The sequence below is a fragment of the Conger conger genome, chromosome 10, assembly GCF_963514075.1.
Source record: "Conger conger chromosome 10, fConCon1.1, whole genome shotgun sequence".
Taxonomy (NCBI): domain Eukaryota; kingdom Metazoa; phylum Chordata; class Actinopteri; order Anguilliformes; family Congridae; genus Conger; species Conger conger.
This window is the reverse complement of record NC_083769.1, coordinates 34,887,378-34,906,376: the sequence shown is the minus strand read 5'-3', so window position 1 is coordinate 34,906,376 and position 18,999 is coordinate 34,887,378. Positions and strand designations below refer to the sequence as shown.

The window sequence follows — 18,999 nt, the reverse complement described above, 5'->3', positions numbered from 1 at the left end:
ACCCAGGTTCTGCACCTTGTTAGAACAGCGCGGGTATCTTTCTTTTGTTCAGAGTTCTGAAGGACGTGAGTGAGTAGAATGCTTATGGGTTATCAAAATAAACCTGCCTCTTGTGGTCAGTGACCAATCAGACTGCATGTAGCCCTTGATGGATGGGTTGAGATTTATTAGCAGTGTGTCCATCCGCTGCATTCTGTCCAGTGCTGCTGAGTGAGATACGTGCTCGCTCAGCCTGCCAGTTATCAATGGGGATTTATGGATGCCTTGTTGAAAGTGTGCTTCAGCTTCTCTGGTGTCAAGCTGTTTATGCGATGCTGGGACTGGTGCTCTTCCATGTTGTGTTTGGGGTTTAGAGATGCTTCTTGGTGGGGTTTTCTTCAGTTTTCTGATTTCTGTGTATTTCCATGTGGTATTGGGTGTTGGTTCTGTGTCCCTGTGATGCTGGGGGTTGGTAGATCTTATATGGATAGCACTCTGTAGTGCAGTCTGTAACATTGACTTAGAATATCAAATTTCTTAGCTCTTAAAAGACTGATGAAAGGCTGCATAGATTTCCTTCTTTTCTCTTCCTCTTTTCACGGGATGGAACTTAATATACGCTTAGGATACAGTTTTGCATAATTTCTAGTCACATTGTAAAGGGGGAAAAGAGAGCTCAGTGGAGGTGCTGGCGTAAAGTACAATGAAGTGGGATTTAAAACATACTTAATATGCGCTTGCTAATTTGTTCTTAACAAGTCAAAGAGCAGTAGTGTCATTACAGGGTCAGGCTGTAATAGTCTGCATATATTGAGCGCCTGTCACATGATCTATTGAGTTCTATACACGAACATCCTGTGGGTCTATGTCTCAACATCCAGCGGTCTCACGCAGATCGACCATGTTCAGACCAGCTAGCCGCTGATGACTGAGATATTTCAGCCACCATGAGACTGGACTCATGGGTTTTTTGTTGAATTCACAGTGTAACTGGATGAGAAAGACACATGAGTTCACCATGCAATGAAGGCACTCATTTGCCATGTCAAACAGCTTCTGGGAGGTGGTGCTATAGAACACCATGTGCCCACTGTTGGAATAGACCAGACTTTCCCCATCTTACACACATACAGTCATATACACATCATGTTTTGATTTGCATATATTACATTACATTACATTAATGGCATTTGGCAGATATATATATACATATATATATATATATATATATATATATATATATATATATATATATATATATATATATATATATATATATATATATATATATATATGCATTTTCTGTTTGCTGTTTTTACCCCTAATGTTTTTACCCCTAGATCAGTCATAAAGACATTTGTTTTCCTACCTCTTCTTTGGCAAGTTGTGGAAAGAGACTTAAGTGGCCTGCTTTGTGAGTCGCACACTTCCTCTCCCTCAGTAGAGGGTTCTTGTTACAATGTAATAGCCTTCAGGCATCTTGGGTGCCATTGTAGTCCAAAGGCTGTGGGAGATGCTAAAAACTGTACACATCACACTCTAATTGTCTTGTCTTGTACTATGATGACACACTTATTATCTGTCTATAGGGCTGGGTTTTTTGTGCTCTTGTTATTTGTATGTCGTAAAATATGTCCCTTTCCAGCCTAGACACCACCGCTGGCAATGGTAATTTTATGCATGTTATAGTTTTTAGACTTCCTAAATAGACACTATTGTATTACCTCCCTGCAGGCCCCAGACACAGTACAGTGTAACTGTGTCTCCGTCCCAGAATCCATTCTGTCCTGCTGATGCAGAGGTTTTCTATGAAGGGATGAGCAGAAGTGATATTGTGTCCCTCGTTAAGGCGATCCTGAGAAGTGAATGTGTAAGCCACTGTAAGTCTCTCCATCCACAAATAAGCACAGATGAGTCAGAGACGTGTGCTGGCTGCCCTGCGGGCTCCTTCTGTTTGTTTTCACCGCTGATGCGCCACCGCCATAACTGTGACCATGTGCGAAGCAAGCTTGAGTAATCCACTGGTCTGTTTTTTTCTTATATGGACGCTTTATACTCTCTCAGAAGTTAAAGTACAGTAATTGTCAGCGTATCGGGTTAAATATGAAAACGCGGCGAATCATCCATGCCCATCCCCCAGCCTGTGGACCTGCCCCCGGCCACGGTGTGAGCGTGTGACGGGACTCCTGGGACTGGCCCCTCGCACGGGGGCGCGGAGGGCCAAATGGGCCCCGGGGCCTGGGGACAGGCTGACAGGCGGGATTAATGTGAGCAGAGAGCTTAGGCCCACAGAACCCCCCCCCCCCCCCCCCCGCCCCTCGCAGCTGACGTGACAGCATGAATTATGTTCAATTATGCTGAACTGCGCTCTTATGCATCGCCTGCGACACACTTGGTCGGGTGGCTGTGGCCCATTTTGGTCCTCCTTATTTTAAATCAAAAGGCAAACACTAAATGCTGATACAGTCCATCGCAAACAGGCAGTTTGTATTTAATGAATTCATCTGTGGTTATAAACATTTCACTTCCTATCCGATAGCGCTGTATACTTTGGTGCAGATAGGGCAGTTTGTCCAATGATTCATTTTTAGACTGTGTACTGTGTAGTTTCTTACTCGTGTGTACTTTGAGACTCTCAGAGCAAAGTCAAGAGCATACACTAATAAGCATGCATTGTGAAAACACCTTATCAGCTGTGGATTATGAGTAAGTGAGGACATTGTGTGGAATCTGCGTGTTTTCTTGCCTGCATTGTTCAGGTAGTTCCCTCAGGGATCAGGGTCAGGTCACCACCTGCAGTGTTATCAGCCCTTCACTGCTTCTCTCTCACGTTGTGAGTAATGAAGCCTTGTATTGCGTACATGGCACCTTATTGCTACAGTATACCAGTTACAGCATAGTCACACGTTAGCCTGTGCTGTTCAGGGAGAATTATACTGTGAATAAAGCTGAATAAATTGAAGTGTGCTGAGAAGCAAGCAGTGACATCATCTTGAAGCAGATGTTTTACAATTCTTTCATACTGAGAAATGCCAATGCTGGGAAAATGCTATCATTCATTCTGAAATCAGCATGTCACTGTCACTGAATGTGAATGGCAATGTACATAAACTCAGAGATACAGAATAGAATTTAAGAAGTTTTGGCTGATTTTTGATGTACACACTTTTTACAGTCTCCCTAACCCTAACCTAGCACACTTCAGGTCCCCCTGGTCCCAAACTCAACACTATTCCCTCTTCTTCACAGTAAACCCAAACTCAACACTATTCCCTCTTCTTCACATTAAGCCCTAACCCAACACACTTCCCTCCTCTTCACAGTAAGCCCTAACCCAACACTATTCCCTCTTCTTTACAGTAAGCCCTAACCCAACACACTTCCCTCCTCTTCACAGTAAGCCCTTACCCTAACCCAACACACTTCCGTCCTGTTTATGTTAAACCTTAACCGAACACAAAATGTAACCCGTAGCCCTACCCCAGCTCATTTCCTCTCTGCAATCCCTCTAGATCCTCAGGACCCATCCCTCCTCAAAGCTCCATTCTCTGCTCCTTGTGTTTGCACCCTTTCCCCGGCAGGTCAATTTGGCCTTGAATTGTGTTCTAGCTAAGACTGCTTTGTTGAAAATAAATCATGATTTCACTGAAGCTACAGAGAAGGTGGCAATCTGCCTCATGCTGCGCTTAAGTGCTTCATAGAGACAAGAGTAAGAAAACAGCCTGCAGCCGATAACCTTTGCTTTTTCGGCTGTTGACAGAACACAAAGAGGCCCATCTACAACAAAAGCAAACATTTGAAAGAGGGAGGGAGGTGGTATTCAAAGAGTTAAAATGCCTGTGTATAATCTAATCAGCATCCTCCAGCACTGAACCTTACAACAGGAACAATTCAGCTGGAAACACATGTCAGTAACTGAGAACGTATAACCAATTTACCTAATTTTCCTCGTTCACAAATATATTTACATACAGCTGCATGTGTGAAGCTTTGAGATTTTTGCTATTGTACGGCCCACAGTAATTGTTAATGATTGTCTCTGCTTTAATTATAATGCTTTGTTATTAAGATATAATAGAAGGCCTTTGTTTGGTGAAAGCATACCCTCACCACTGTGTTTGAATACTGCATTGGGTAGACCAGGGCGGTTTACCAAGTCTGTGTGGGAGGTGCACACATATTCTGTTCCAATCCTTCCAGTGCTTGGTCAGCGCATGCTTGGTGAATGGGCACTGAGTGAGGTGTGTGACTATGACTACAGGAAGCATTCTGACGGCTCTATAAGTTGGACATTGGCATTATGTACCAGGAGGGCTTCCTGAGGACCTGAGAGCACAAAGAAGTTGGCGAAGGGGAGAGCAGCTTGTCCTCGGGGGCTGTTGCTGTGGAGAAGGGGATATATTTTTGGTGCCGTTCAAACAGCTTTAAGAAGTCAGCTATGAGAATGTAATCCTGTGGATACAGCACAGCATTTGGAAAAAAGGGAGCCTGAGCTGTCCTCATGAGCAGTCACCCTGCAGGAGCCTGAGCTGTCCTCATGAGCAGTCACCCTGCCTGAGCCTGAGCTGTCCTCATGAGCAGTCACCCTGCAGGAGCCTGAGCTGTCCTCATGAGCAGTCACCCTGCCTGAGCCTGAGCTGTTCTCATGAGCAGTCACCCTGTAGGAGCCTGAGCTGTCCTCATGAGCAGTCACCCTGCAGGAGCCTGAGCTGTCCTCATGACCAGTCACCCTGCCTGAGCCTGAGCTGTCCTCATGAGCAGTCACCCTGCCTGAGCCTGAGCTGTCCTCATGAGCAGTCACCTTGCGGGAGCCTGAGCTGTCCTCATGACCAGTCACCCTGCAGGAGCCTGAGCCGGTGTGACGAGTGGTCTTCCAGTGTGACCAGAGCCGTGAATGAACAGTCTGGTGCCTGCTCTCCGAGTCCCCGTGTCCAGGGTACTTGAACCATAATCGCTCTTGTCAGTTTTAATCATCAGACAAATTTAGCCTATTCCATTTCCGGGGGTTTGCAGTATTTTTGCACATATTTTTATGTCAGTTTAATCTTGGCTTCATTCGCCTCAGAGCACACTGACTTCTGATTGGTGGATTCACATGATTTCTGCCAGTGTTGAAGAGCTCTGTGGATCTTTGCTGGTTGGTAATGTTGCACATGTTGGGAGGAGGACACATAACTGAATTCAGAGCAACTGAGGACAGTTACAGTAGAGGATTTCAAAGCTCCGATCTGCAGAATTTGCAGCAGACTACAAACTCTTGAATTGATGACCGACCGAACACTGCACCTCAGCCAAATAACTAGTTAATGGGTTTAATGTGATGCCACTGCTGGTTCTTTCGATGTTGAATGAGAGGTTTTATTTTTGAACTGGATTAATGAAGTCATCCTGCTTTATTGTTACTATTCTTGCCTTGCAGCTAATCCAAAAGCATCCTGTCACATGCCAATCGCCCTCTCATCCCAGGAGCTATCATGTGTATCTTCATTGTTAGATTAGTGACACTTTTGCCAAATATGTGGCTTTGAAAGGATTATTGTTCCTATTCTAATTTTTGCCACACTGACACAGTCTGACTAGCAGCACAAAAAAACCCTACTTTTTCAGAGTGGTTTTGAATTATGTACTCTCAGCGGACACTTTATTAGGTTGACCTGCACACCAGCTTGTCAATGCAAATATTTCATCAGTCAATCATGTGGCAGCAACTAAATTTATACAAGCATAAGTCTAATAAGTCTTAAAAAGAAGTGTAATAAATACCTAATGAAGTGCTCACTGAGTGTACTAGGCCTTATTGGAATGGTCGACTACATTTATAGACTGCTTGTTTTGCCTCATTGTTTATTTGTATAATATATTACACAATATTTTCAGCCTTAACAGCCTTATATGGGGGCCTTATATGGTTTGTGGTTTGTGGCTTTATAGAGGGTCCATAGAGACAAATATTTGCCAAGAGCACAATATTCCAAATGTCACTTTCATCATGATCACAGTTATTGTCCGGTTGATTAAAATGGCACCTTATTTTTGTATAGCCAATCAATTATTGAGATGAAAAAAGTTGACCAATGAGAGTTCCTTAAAGTGCTGTTAAGGAAATAATGAGAAGCAACAATTTATCTTTTTTTTTTTTTTTTTACTCATAACAAAAGTGAAATCCACATACCTTTTAATTAACATAAGTCATTCAGTGAATGGTGCCCGCGGCAGTATAAAGAGTATGCACGCTTCAACAGTAAATAGCGCATATCAATGTCTTTACCAATCTTTACTGGATTCTGGGTCATTTATCTCCTTCACACCATTCTGTTTAGCTGTGACCTCGTTTCCACCCATTAAAGTGTTTGAATAAAGCTTTTGTAAACATGATGGATTAAAATGATGCCAGATATGGTGTGAACATTTCTGATAAGAATTGGTCATAAAAGCCAAAGGGACAATCAAACCTTTTAAGCACTGCATACACTTGCACCACTAAGTGGGTTTTTTCTGATGAGGTCACTGGTTGTAGAGGAAGGGCAACCTTCTGCCCCTGGACATAAGCAGACCCCCTGTTTCTTTAGCCATTTAATTAAACAGGAATGCCAATCAATCAAAGTTAATTAGAACTAGCATTCCAAAAGGAAATTTCACAGTTCTGTCAGCAATTGTACACAGCACATTTCACAGACATGGCAAGCTATTGGGGATATGATTGAAAGGGCAATCTTGCTTTGACAGCGCAAATGACCTATAACAATATTACTTGAAGCAATGAAATGTGATTGTCTTAGATTTTGACCAAAGATAGTGAGCCCTAAGGAAGTCACTTACTGCATGTTCATACACAGTATAAGAGCAACCACTCATGGCATATACATAATGTGAGTTACATACATATGTGAATTAATTCTGCGTTAGAGGGTTATTAGAGGATGTTTGAGGAATTAAAACCATCCCTATAACCCAGTGGAGAAGGACCCCTTCACCCGGGCAATGTGTTTGTACTTCACATATAGGCACAGCTCCTGAAACAATTGTGTAAAGAAAGTTTTGGTCCTCTTAGAAGGTGTAGCCTGTATGCACATAGGATCATGGCAGTATGCAGTAGCTGAACATACATAACCTTCAATTGCTTTAAAGCTGATAGAGTGAAAATTATTATGAATGGAAAATACTGATGTTGAACTGAATGCTGTTGATAGTGATACCTACAGAAATCCTTAACAGGGTAGCTTTATACGCATACTTAATTTGTTCATAACAATGTGTAGCTCTGAGAACAGGTGATTCTGCCCATGTAGGCTCATAATGTATCTAGTGAAGGTCCACCACTGCATCAGGCCTGGGCATGGACACCTGAAGGGTCTCTCCATTTATTAAATGACCTGGGACGTTGATGACAAGCTTAGATCGACTGAATTACCTGATCTCATCATTATGTATTCTGATGTTCTTATAATAGTCATCATCGATATCACCATAATTACATGAACAATGAAGATTAATTGTTGCTTATAGCTGAAGTGTGTTTGGTCTGCCCATGTACATTTGTACATTTTCCCTCATAATGTACTGGCAGCAACTGCACAATCTGTTTCCAAAAACTGTCATGGAGAAATGCATTGTGCATAGTGTAGCAGTCAACTCATCAGAGTACATGCAGTTCTGCTGTACAAAGCCTCATCTGAGGTCCCAAAGTAAACCTCTGCACAGTATACTGTTGGTACAGATTTCCCGCTGTAGTCCCTGTGGCTCAGATACGAGCAGGTTTTGTCTGTGACCATACCACTCCCAAACTTGCACCGTAAGGGGGCTGCCCATTCAAATTTAAATGTGCTGCATGATCCAGTTTCAGTCAAATGGTCTTCTGTCTCAACATAAGCAGAGAACAATGAGGTATTACCTAATCTGGCTAACTCCATTGTACACAATAATGAATAATGATTAGCATGTGAATACTGGTGATTAGCACTGGAACACAGTTCTTTGTGAGTGGAATTAAGTGTACAGTAGTTTGCAGTACCTTGAGTCAGTCAACAGCTTTACTTGCAATATAATATAATGAAAATGATTTGTCAGCTGCTTACTTCAGAAATATAATGTAATAAAGTGTGACAGGGAAACAGTGCAGTGCAGTTTGTGCTGTGGTTGGCACTCAGCCCACATACAAATGCCCTGTTTGAATCTCCACTGAGACACTTTCTTTACTATGTTTTTTCCCTAATGAAGGGAAAAGATACAAAAAGAGGGCATACCAACTGTATGAGCTTGAAAATATATATATATTTAAAAAAAAATAGTATTTGAAGATAAATGGCTCAGATCCGTATCTTGTATCACTTACTTAGTACTGAATAAAAATCTTATCAACTAAGTTACTGATGAATCATTTTTATTAATGTTGATTTGTTCTTTCTCTCCCTCCCCCTCTCTCTTTTTCAGGAAACAGTAGAATATGCCTTCCTTATCATTTTTACAATTGAAACCTTTTTGAAGATTATAGCGTATGGATTAGTGATGCACCAGAACGCGTATGTGAGAAACGGCTGGAACATGCTGGATTTTATAATCGTAGTCGTAGGGTAAGTGCACACTTCCATACTCTACCTGTCCGTCTGTATTGAGTAAATAGTGGAATACGAAATAACTGCTCCTCTTATTCCATCTGTCTGCTGTGACAAATCTGCACTGTTGGGTAAAATTAAATTAGCTGTCAAATGACAGGGTGAGGAGTCAGTCTTTGATAAATGTGACTGGGTGGTGGGGGGGGGGGCTGTGGTTGGGGCAGGGAGTGGCAGTCTGTCACTACCTTCTGTAGGCTGTGAGACAAGGCCTCCCACTGGCCTTGTGATGCCCTGGAGGGGAATGACCGCCAGTCCCACCGGCCACTAGTGGATGTGTGAGATGAGGAACAATTACTGTACCTTGGAAAAGATGTGATCTCAACATCCTGCCATGTTAGTGCATTGGCAAAAATGTATTATTATTTTTACTGGTATTCGAATTAGGATTATTATTAGGCATTATAATTTGGCAATTGTATAACAGTATTTTTAATAGCAAAGGGGTGGGGGCAACGGAAATATAATGGTGGCCAGCAGCCCTGTAGGGAAAGGCCATGGTGTCACCTGGGGTTAGAGAAGGGCCAGTCAGCAGGGATCTGCATAGCAGTGTTCTCTAGCGACCCCTGCTGGTTTTTTGGGTACCTGCACTGGTCTGAGGTGTGGTAAGAAGTGGCACATCGGAGGAGACCACATACCTGTCACTGCACCCTCCCAGTTTGGTAGTGGAGGATCCAGTATTGAGCACTGGCGTACGACTGGGCATTCCAAATAAGGAGAAAAATAGCCCAATAAAGCGAATAACAGAAAATAGCAGTAAAAACACTTACATTTCCCACTGAATGCAAGAAAGCGTTGTGATGTGTTAAGCTCTTGTTTACCTTCTCGATTGTGTGTTTATTTTCTCAATTGTGGGAATGTAAGGATTTTGTATTTATGTTGTGTCTAACAGCTCACAGTCCACCACAAGCAATATGTTGCCATGTGCCTAACACTGCAGAGATGTGATACCGTATAGTACTGGCTGTGAGTAAGTGAGTGTGATTGCTTCAGGCCAAGGTTATACTGTAAATGCTTCTTTTTAATGAAATGAAACAGAATCTCAATCTGTAGTCCTTTTCCCTCCCAGTACTGCTCTTCCATTTCAGGAACTGGCCAAGGTTAATAAAATGCAAAATTTAATTTAAAATAGAAACAAAATGAAGACCTGAAAATTATGAACACTGTGTTCCCTTGTTCGTAGAACAGTTGACTAAAATTACTGGTCATTTTTTCCAAGAATGCCAAACTGTCTCCAGTGCCCCAAAGGTTTTTTCCTGGAATGGCAGGTGGTCTGGGTGCTCGAAATTGATTGAATTCATGAAAAACAATTTCATGCTAATTTGGGTGACAGTGTTTCCTGAATGTTTAGATATGAGACTCTCTGAAAGGGTAATTTAAAGAAAAGGTCACACTGTTATGTGGGCCAATTAAACAAGCCCTTAAACAAACACACCCTTTGGTCATTCCCATTTGCACATGAATTTAAAACTGCTGTACCAAACACACATTATTTCTAATAACTGATGCTAATAACTCATTAGAATATCAACACAATTTTCAAATATACTGTAAGTATTCATAGAAAATGCTCACTTGAAAAAAACAAGCATTATTAAGTAAATTATGTACTTATTGATTTAAATAAAATGAAAGCCATTTGGGAAATCAGTTAGCTGTCGTCAGCAACTATACTAGGTATTCCATTATTGGACAACTGACATGAGAAACATGCAGAACAATGTGCCCTGTCTTTATGGATGGCAGGAGAGGCACTGCAGGAAACATGGTTATCTCAGACACACACCTGTTCCAGCAGGACCTAATGTACACCGCTGTATGCATGACACACAGGGTAAATACCCCAAGATTAAATACAGGCTGGCATGTAGTTATATGGACCAGAAAAGCACAGGATATAAATTGGGTTTTTTTTGTTAGAGGGAAATGTCAGTCTCTCTCTGTCTTTCTCTGACTGTTGTTCATCTTTCATATACAGTACATACTGTCCACTGCATGGCTAGGTCATCCCTCTATCTGAATGCAGCACGTGCCTCAGTACCCTGTGAAACAAACACAGCTCACACAATTCACAAAGCTGCATGTTAGTAAATTGTATTCTTTTCCTCAAAATTGCCAAGCCGATGGAAATGTCAACAATGGTTAGCGATGTGTATGAGCTGGAGTTCTGTATTTTCCGTCGCTTAGCTTCAGATTTTCTGTGGTCCGGAAAATGAAGCAGACGGATGAGATGTGGCAGGTCACACAACAGCGATGCTAATGAAGAGGCTCGGGAGGGTAACGGATGTGTTTGCTTTCTGTGACAGGTTATTTAGCGTATTTTTGGAAGTATTAACCAAAGAGGGAGATGCAGGGAGCCACCAGTCGGGCGGAAAGCCGGGTGGCTTCGATGTCAAAGCCCTTCGAGCCTTCCGAGTGCTGCGTCCTCTCCGCCTGGTGTCAGGAGTGCCCAGTGAGTACTTCCCCCTCCCCCCTCTCCCCTCTCCCCTTTAACTGAGTACCCCCTTGCCCCTCTCCCCCTTTAACCGAGAGCCCAGAGAGTACCCCCCCCCCCCTTTCCCCTCTCCCCTTTAACTCAGTACCCCCTTGCCCCTCTCCCCCTTTAACTGAGAGCCCAGAGAGTACCCCTCCCTAGTGAGTTACCCCCCTCGCACTCTCTCCCCTTTAACTAAGAGCCCACTGAATACCCCCCTCTCCCCCCCTTTAACTGAGTACCCCCCTCCCCCCTTTAACTGCCACCTCAGTTTGAGTAGTACATCTATAAGCGGGAAATGGCTAAGTATTCAAAACAAGCATACAATACAAGACTCGTTGGACTGAATGGAAGATAGGTTGGGGAGGGGCCTGTGTTACATTGGAAAAATGATTCAGAGATTTTAGATTCTTTTCACAAATCCATCATTAGCATTTACAAATGGAGGCAGATCCATACGCACAGTTGCACTCTGAGTGGATGTCTTTACTCAGATATTAAGAGAATAATGGCAGATGGCTCCAGGAAAGCCGTGTGGAGCAGTGGCCTTTGAGTTTGAGAGACATGCGGTGGGACTGACCCCGGGGAGAGGGCAGGGGGAGGGAGCAGTCTCAGCACGTATTGGCTGGGAATGGGATTGTGAAACGATAGAAAGGAGCAGTTTGTCACCAGATCGGGTGACAAATGTGAGGTGGTTAGATTGAGTCACAATGGCAGACCTGTTTGTGTGGTGCAGTGCTGGACTTGCTTGTCCTGGAGTAGGGGATTAATTAGGACTGGTGTTGGAACACGATACAGGGGAGCCTGTTTGTCCCTCCTCCCCTGCCAACCTCACAATTTAAGCACTAAACTAAGGCATGGCCCCTGAAAACAGAAATATGCTTTCAGCACCTTGAACGGAATCGTACAGGAGAATCCAGACAAATTAGACAAATAAACACTGAATATGTGAAATTAATACAAAAATGTAATTTAATCTTTCTTTTTTTTGTCTTTCAGGTTTACAAGTAGTTTTGAATTCCATTATAAAAGCCATGGTCCCTCTACTCCACATAGCCCTGTTGGTTTTATTTGTAATCATCATTTATGCCATTATAGGATTGGAGCTCTTTATTGGAAAAATGCACGCAACATGTTATATTTCTGGCACAAGTAAGTCTGCCGCCCCTTCTCCCTTCTCCACTCATGACTAGAATATACAGTACAGTTACTACACTAATCTCTTATAGTATAGATTCACTTCAGTGAACCACAGAAAAATGTGAGAAGTGCAAATAATCTTAGAGGGAATTTCCTTTGTTTACCTGTGAATGACTGCAGATCTATTAACACACATCTAAGAAAGCCAGGGCTGGAGATGTGTGTAATTCTTAAGAAAAACATTTAATTTCTAAATTGGTACAGGTAGTCATATATATTCACGTCCTGCTGAATGAATATGTGTAGCATTTCAGTGCATAGATTCCATAATGAACCTCAGTGTATTGGCTTCAGTCAGCTGTTAGACCATGGTGTGGAAACCTGAGCTGAAATAATGGAACGGGTGAGCTTGTTTCCATAGCAATGAAGCACGGCAGTGTCTTCTCACCGTTGTTTACAAACTCTCTGCACAATCTGAAGGTTGCTTGTGACACTCGACATGTGTCCTACACTGTCCCCTGCCTGTTGTCATGATAGAATCACGGTGTAATGAAGGACAGGGGTTCTGCGTCCCACCGGGGATGAGATGCATTGTGCCACTGTGTGATGGGCCACCTGAGACATCGCAACCCCTGAGCCTCAGCTGTGATGTAATCTCTGCACTGTTTACATGCCTCAGAGTGATTGGGGAGATAATGCTCTTCTATATGGAAATAGATGAATTATGTTACAGTGTATTTCTAACTCTGGCCTTAATTCCCTGATTGGATTTAATAGAGAAACATGTGTCCTGTTGAAATTAACAGAATGTCCTATTCCATGCTAGATCTGGTGTTGGGTGACTGGATTTAATAGGGAAAAGTGATTGAAATGAGCATGACGTCCTGTTTCAGGCTACCTGTAGATTTAGTGTTGGGCACGTACACTCACTGAGCACTTTATTAAGTATTTATTAGACTCATTTTTTTACTTATTGGTCTTCTGTTGCTGTATCCACTTAAAGGTTTGACGTGTTGTGTGCTCAGAGATGCTCTTCTGCATACCACTGTTGTAATGTGTGATTATTTGCATTACTGTCACCTTTCTGTCAGCTGTGACCAGTCTGGCCCTTCTGCTCTGACCTCTCTCATTAAGAACGCGTTTTTGTCCACAGAACTGCTGCTCACGTTTTCGTTTTTTCTCACAATTCTCTGAAAACTCTAGAGACTGTTGTGCATGAAATTCCCAGGAGATCAGCTGTTTCTGAGATATGCCCTGACTGGCACCAATAATCATTCCACAGACACTTATATTGCATGTGTGGTCTGTAATTCTGGAGTGCAGAATGGCACGTGGAGAGGCTTTTTGGCATGTAGTGATCATGTAGGTGGCAGTCTGATGTTTGATGTTTCCCAGTTGTGTGACATTATTAGCATTGTGTTAGCTCATGCCCCTTATAGAGTGGGACCTGGAATCTTTATGCCAGCAAAATAGCTTGAGGAAGTAATAGTAATGAAAATCAGTTCAATGATTTTAATGTACACATCATGCACATGAACACATCTTAAGACAGAGGATAATAAGAAATACTATAGACCACAACGATATAGTGAACAATAATTGCAAGGGGAGTATAATGTTTAAAAAAAAATACTGAGTGAGAGATTATGGCGTTGTATTCCTCTGAGCTGGGCTCTTGTTTCCCTGTAGATACAATAGGTGAAGATGAACCAGCACCATGTGCAATCTCAGGTCACGGGCGCCACTGCCCCATCAACGGTACTGTATGCAAAGAAGGCTGGCACGGCCCGAACGGAGGCATCACCAACTTTGACAACTTCGCTTTCGCAATGCTGACAGTGTTCCAGTGCATCACCATGGAGGGCTGGACCGACGTGCTGTACTGGGTGAGAGCCCCCCCCCCAACACACACACTGCCTGTACATCATTTGCTCACTTGCTCTCTTCCTCCTGGTTGCCATGACAAACATATGCAAATGAAGCCATCAAAGGGTAATATGACAATGCAGACAGAAAGGAGAAACGTCTATGGTTGAATTGAGTGGGGAGTGAACTGCATAGCAAAATGCTTTAGAGACGCTTGTTTGGGCAGCGCTGCCTACGGAAGAAAGCGCTCACCCCCAGGTCAGTGGGGTGATGGCTCACTGTACGGATGTTTTGGCACGAGCGCACAATCGAGTACACCAGTGGCCCCAAAGCCTTTGTAGAGAGGACACATCTGATCACCACACTTAATATTGATTGGGTGCTAATTTTGCTCTGTAAAGACAGTTGTTGCTCTGTACTCTGCCTAATATATGTTATTTCTCAATGCCTATAACTGCATATTTTCACTTCTACGTCTAAGTATATTTGATATTTTGAATATGTGAATAAGGACATGAAACCACCATGGGCCCATCTGTTGAGCACCCAACCGCTTCCAGTGTTAGCTGCATCACTTAGCTCTGTTCACCTCACATACCACACACCAGGAAACCGAGGAAACCGCAGAATTATTGGCTCTCAGTATACTTTATATTTACATTTTAGCTGTAAATGTGTCGCAGTGTTCTTTGTGGTCACTGGCTGCTCTTCCCAGATGAACGACGCCATGGGCTTCGAGCTGCCCTGGGTTTACTTCGTCAGCCTGGTCATCTTCGGGTCCTTCTTCGTGCTGAATCTGGTTCTGGGAGTATTGAGTGGGTAAGTGAGCAAGGCACTCACTCCTGCAGTGCCCGTCTGCTACCTGTCTTTCTGTCTGTTTGGTGGGTATTTGAGCTTATTTGAACATTTGGACCTCACATTGAGAGAAGCTGACACAACCTGAGCCCCGATATTTACTCAGTGCTGCTGTCCAGCAAGCACACTTCTGGCCAATCCAGGATTACACGTGTATTGTTTTGTTGGTTAGACAATATTTAACATGGTCTTCAGCCATGATCACACACAGCTGATGCTACACTGATGTGTCAGGCTGATGCAAAGCTCTAGACCCAGATTGTCTGTGTGTCTCTGGGGCATGATTGGGTAAGAGCCTGGCAGTGCACGGTGAGAGGTGTTGGTTGACCCTTGCATGCCCTCTCTGCGGTGTTCAGCCACTGGACTGTAGTTAACAATAGTTAACATTGGCTAACAACTTTAATGAATGTGCCATGTGCCCTGTTTCTCCATAATGAATCACTGGAACAGTTCTGTAGCGCTGGGACACACGGTGGTTCTGTTCTTGTGTGGTGGGTGCGTGTTGTATCACGCTCTCCTTCTCTCAGATGAAAATGGAAAGATCACTCTCTCCAGGCAGTCATTTGTTTCATATTGTTGTTGAAGTCATCTTCTGTTCTCCGCAGTATGCATTGGCACATTGCTAAGGCGTGGATTGTTTTATATGAATTAACACGCAAGCTAGGGAGCAGTCGATGATGCAGGCTGTTGCTATGATCTGCTATGTTGATATGGTCGCTTATGGTTTCCTTTTTGGGCATGTTAACGAAGTCTAGAGTGTTAATTGTCACTTTTGTCACGTTTGTTCTTAGTTTTTTTTCTTCACATTTTTTAATTGTGGTTGTGTTTCAGAAAGCTGTTAATTTTTATATATAATTTTGCACTACAGACAGCAGTACTGGTGGAGGGCTGTGGTACAGGAGAACAGGGGGTAACAGTAGTCCCTTCAGTGACCAGGTCAGGGCAGGCCGTCTTCAGCCACCCCTCCATAGCTCTGTACACTATTCTAGAGAGAAGATGCACGGCTTCAGTGCTAATCTTGTAGTATGATGCTATTATGCTAGTATAAGTCTCCATTTTGATGAGCTGTGAAGCTACTGTCTGGCAGTGATCCAGTAGGCTTCTAGGATGAAAATTCATCAGCCACTGTACTGCTGTAAAATGTCAAGAGCCAGGAATCAGGCCTGAGGGTAGCAAATAATGAAGAATTCTGTTTTGACATATTCAGTGCAAGTTATAGATGTTGAGTGTGTGCGTGTGTGCTGCTTTTATTTTCTTTACCATTTTATTTGCTTGATTGAATATTTGCAGTAGCTTCTCCTGAGTTTTTCTTCAGAGCTTTTCTGTTTTGAGATTATTTAAGGGCCATTTAAGGGCAGATCCAGCTCAGGTGTGCTATAAAGCGATGAATCTCCAGCTGTGATGGAAGCGAATGGATGAGGGGTTGTGGTTGGTATTGTATGCGAGTGGTAATGGTAAATGGACTGAAATTATCCAAAGCACTTTACAATAAATGCCATTGACACTCACAATCACATGCCAAATGGTAAAATGCTGCCATACAAGGCACCAATCAGCTAGTTGGAAGCAATTAAGGGTTGGACACATCCAACCGCACTTACTTCCTGAGCTAATGTCACCCCCAGTGAGTGAATGAGTCAGTGAGTGGAAATGAGTGAGTGAATGAGTCAGTGAGTGGAAATGAGTGAGTGAATGAGTCAGTGAATGGAAATGAGTGAGTGAATGAGTCAGTGAGTGGAAATTAGTGTGAGTGAATAAATCAGTGAGTGAGTGGTAATAGGTACAGAGTGAATGCGTGAATGAATGAGTGCATGCGTGCATGCAATGAATGGATGGAAGCATGATTTGAATGGCCTTGAGCCTGATCCACCTCATGTCCTCCCCCCCGCTCAGAGAGTTCTCCAAAGAGAGGGAGAAGGCCAAGGCCCGTGGAGACTTCCAGAAGCTGAGGGAGAAGCAGCAGCTTGAGGAGGACCTGAAGGGTTACCTGGACTGGATCACCCAGGCCGAGGACATCGACCCAGAGAACGAGGAGGAGGGCGAAGGCAAGCGCAACCGTGAGTCAGCCCCTCCCCCTGCCAAACAGCAGACAGTACTTACCCTTGAGCTGTAAGCGTGGCTTGATGTATTATACGCTGTGCGATTCCAATCAGGTTAAAATAATGGTTATTTTTCACTATGGCAACAAGATGTGTCCTTCACTGCGCACTCAAGCAGCGTGCAGTGTTATGTAACTCGCGTCCTCCCGCATTATATAGTCTAACATTTAGCATTCATTGTGTTCATGAATAATGTTCACTCATACTGCAGTGAGGGTCAAGATGTAATAATCACATTTACTTCAAGGTTATGCTCACGATGCAATGCAGCTCACAAGTGTTGCCTTGATTGATTTTGCCTTGATTTTATTTAGGTTCCGCTAACAGATTTCATGTGATTGCAGGACTTAGAATACACTTTCCTTGCATTACGCATTCAAAGATAAAAGACAGAATGGTCTATGTAACCATGACAAATGCAGCCAATAACAGACAGGCCAATTATTCACCCACCTGCCACCAATCTGCGATTAATCAGAATGTCATTCTTTGTGCCCTGATCCACTCACTCACAGATAAACCATGGGGTCCGCTGATTTTTAGACAAGTTGCGTTAACCTACTAATCACTAACGTGCAATCATGACAGATTCTTGGAAGATCCACTCTGATACTTTCCCTGAATTTGATTTGTACAGTAAGCAGCCTCGAAAATCCAATTTGATTCGCAGGACATGTTCAGAGATTATGTTGGTATTTTCTGCTCCCTGATCTTTCTTGTGTAGTGAAAAGTACTTCAGTGTTAATGACATAACAAGGGGATAGATCAATCTCACCCTGTGTTTTTGTATTTGTGTTTTTATTCATGTGCGCCTTTTTAACTTTGTAAGGGATGCGCTACATTTCAGGACTTTTACTTCATGAGAATTGGAAGAGAATGGTTGTTAGTTAATCTTTTTGCATTTTGTCAGTGTTTTTATTATTAACTGTTATGAGTATTATGCTGTACGTGTATAAATGAACTCTGACAGTGGCATATCCCTTCTGCACATCTGAAGAAGGAGATGACAGGAGGGATTATTATTACCTATGCAGAGGAAAGGTCCTAATCCAAATCCTCTTTATGTAAGAACCACATGACACACTGTGAGGGCTTTAGGAAGCAGACATACTCCAGCACTATCATTCAGCCTGTTTTCTGGTCTTTTCATTTCTGCTTCTCTGTTGTGAACACACTTTTCAACTTTAATGGCTAGCACAGACAGTATGGCTAGGTGCTGTTACTCAACATAAATTGGCGGTGTGTTATAGGAATAGGCACAGTGCCATTGTTAAACAATATACGCTGCAAACCTCCAGCCATGTTCAGCCCATAATGCACAAACTCCCTCAAGTGGATGACAGTGCAGACATGGGGTTAATGGCCCAATTAACTGTCACTTGTTAGGCCATAAAACATTCTGCAAGTCGGCAGATGGATGACAAAAATAGCTGCACACAATAGCTGCATCATAAAAGAAGCATTTTTGATGGGGTGAGGTAGATTGGTTGAATGAACAGGGAAGGATTGTCCACGCTTATGCAGTAGTTGAAGACAATCCCACAGGCCTGGGGAGTGAGCTTGTCTCAGGGTGGATTGGTGTAGGGTTCTGGGCCAGTGGATATTCATCAACCCCACCACTATAACATGGGGAGGAGAATGTACTATGCTGATATCAGGGCACTGAAAAACCACATTTCTTTAAGAGAAAGAACTTTCTCTTTAAAATTCAGATTTTGCAACAATTTGCCTGTTCAATAAATATTATTTCTTCTGAATATTATAGAGCATGACTATGCAAATAATTAGCTTACTTATTACTGCAGTATTTGAATGACATTATTATTACTGTAGTGATAATACTATAATAATGTACTTAATTTGCACCAGAAAACTTGTTGTTTAAATAGTGTTATTTAAATTGAAGTTGTGTATGAACCGTAGTTCATAAGATGAGCTGTAACTGCTTCCCTCCTACAGTAGAAACCCAAATAGATGG

General features: G+C 42.8%; 1 protein-coding gene across 1 annotated transcript in view; it reads left to right on the top strand.

Annotated features, from left to right (window-relative positions):
- Positions 1–18,999, top strand: part of LOC133138373 (voltage-dependent L-type calcium channel subunit alpha-1D-like) — an 82,430-nt gene that overhangs the window by 22,866 nt on the left and 40,565 nt on the right. Inside the window, exons 3-8 of the mRNA XM_061257070.1 lie at positions 8,410–8,549; positions 10,895–11,040; positions 12,061–12,213; positions 13,891–14,087; positions 14,783–14,886; positions 16,816–16,979. Coding sequence (XP_061113054.1) covers positions 8,410–8,549; positions 10,895–11,040; positions 12,061–12,213; positions 13,891–14,087; positions 14,783–14,886; positions 16,816–16,979 — 904 coding nt within the window. The remainder of the gene's footprint in view (positions 1–8,409; positions 8,550–10,894; positions 11,041–12,060; positions 12,214–13,890; positions 14,088–14,782; positions 14,887–16,815; positions 16,980–18,999) is intronic.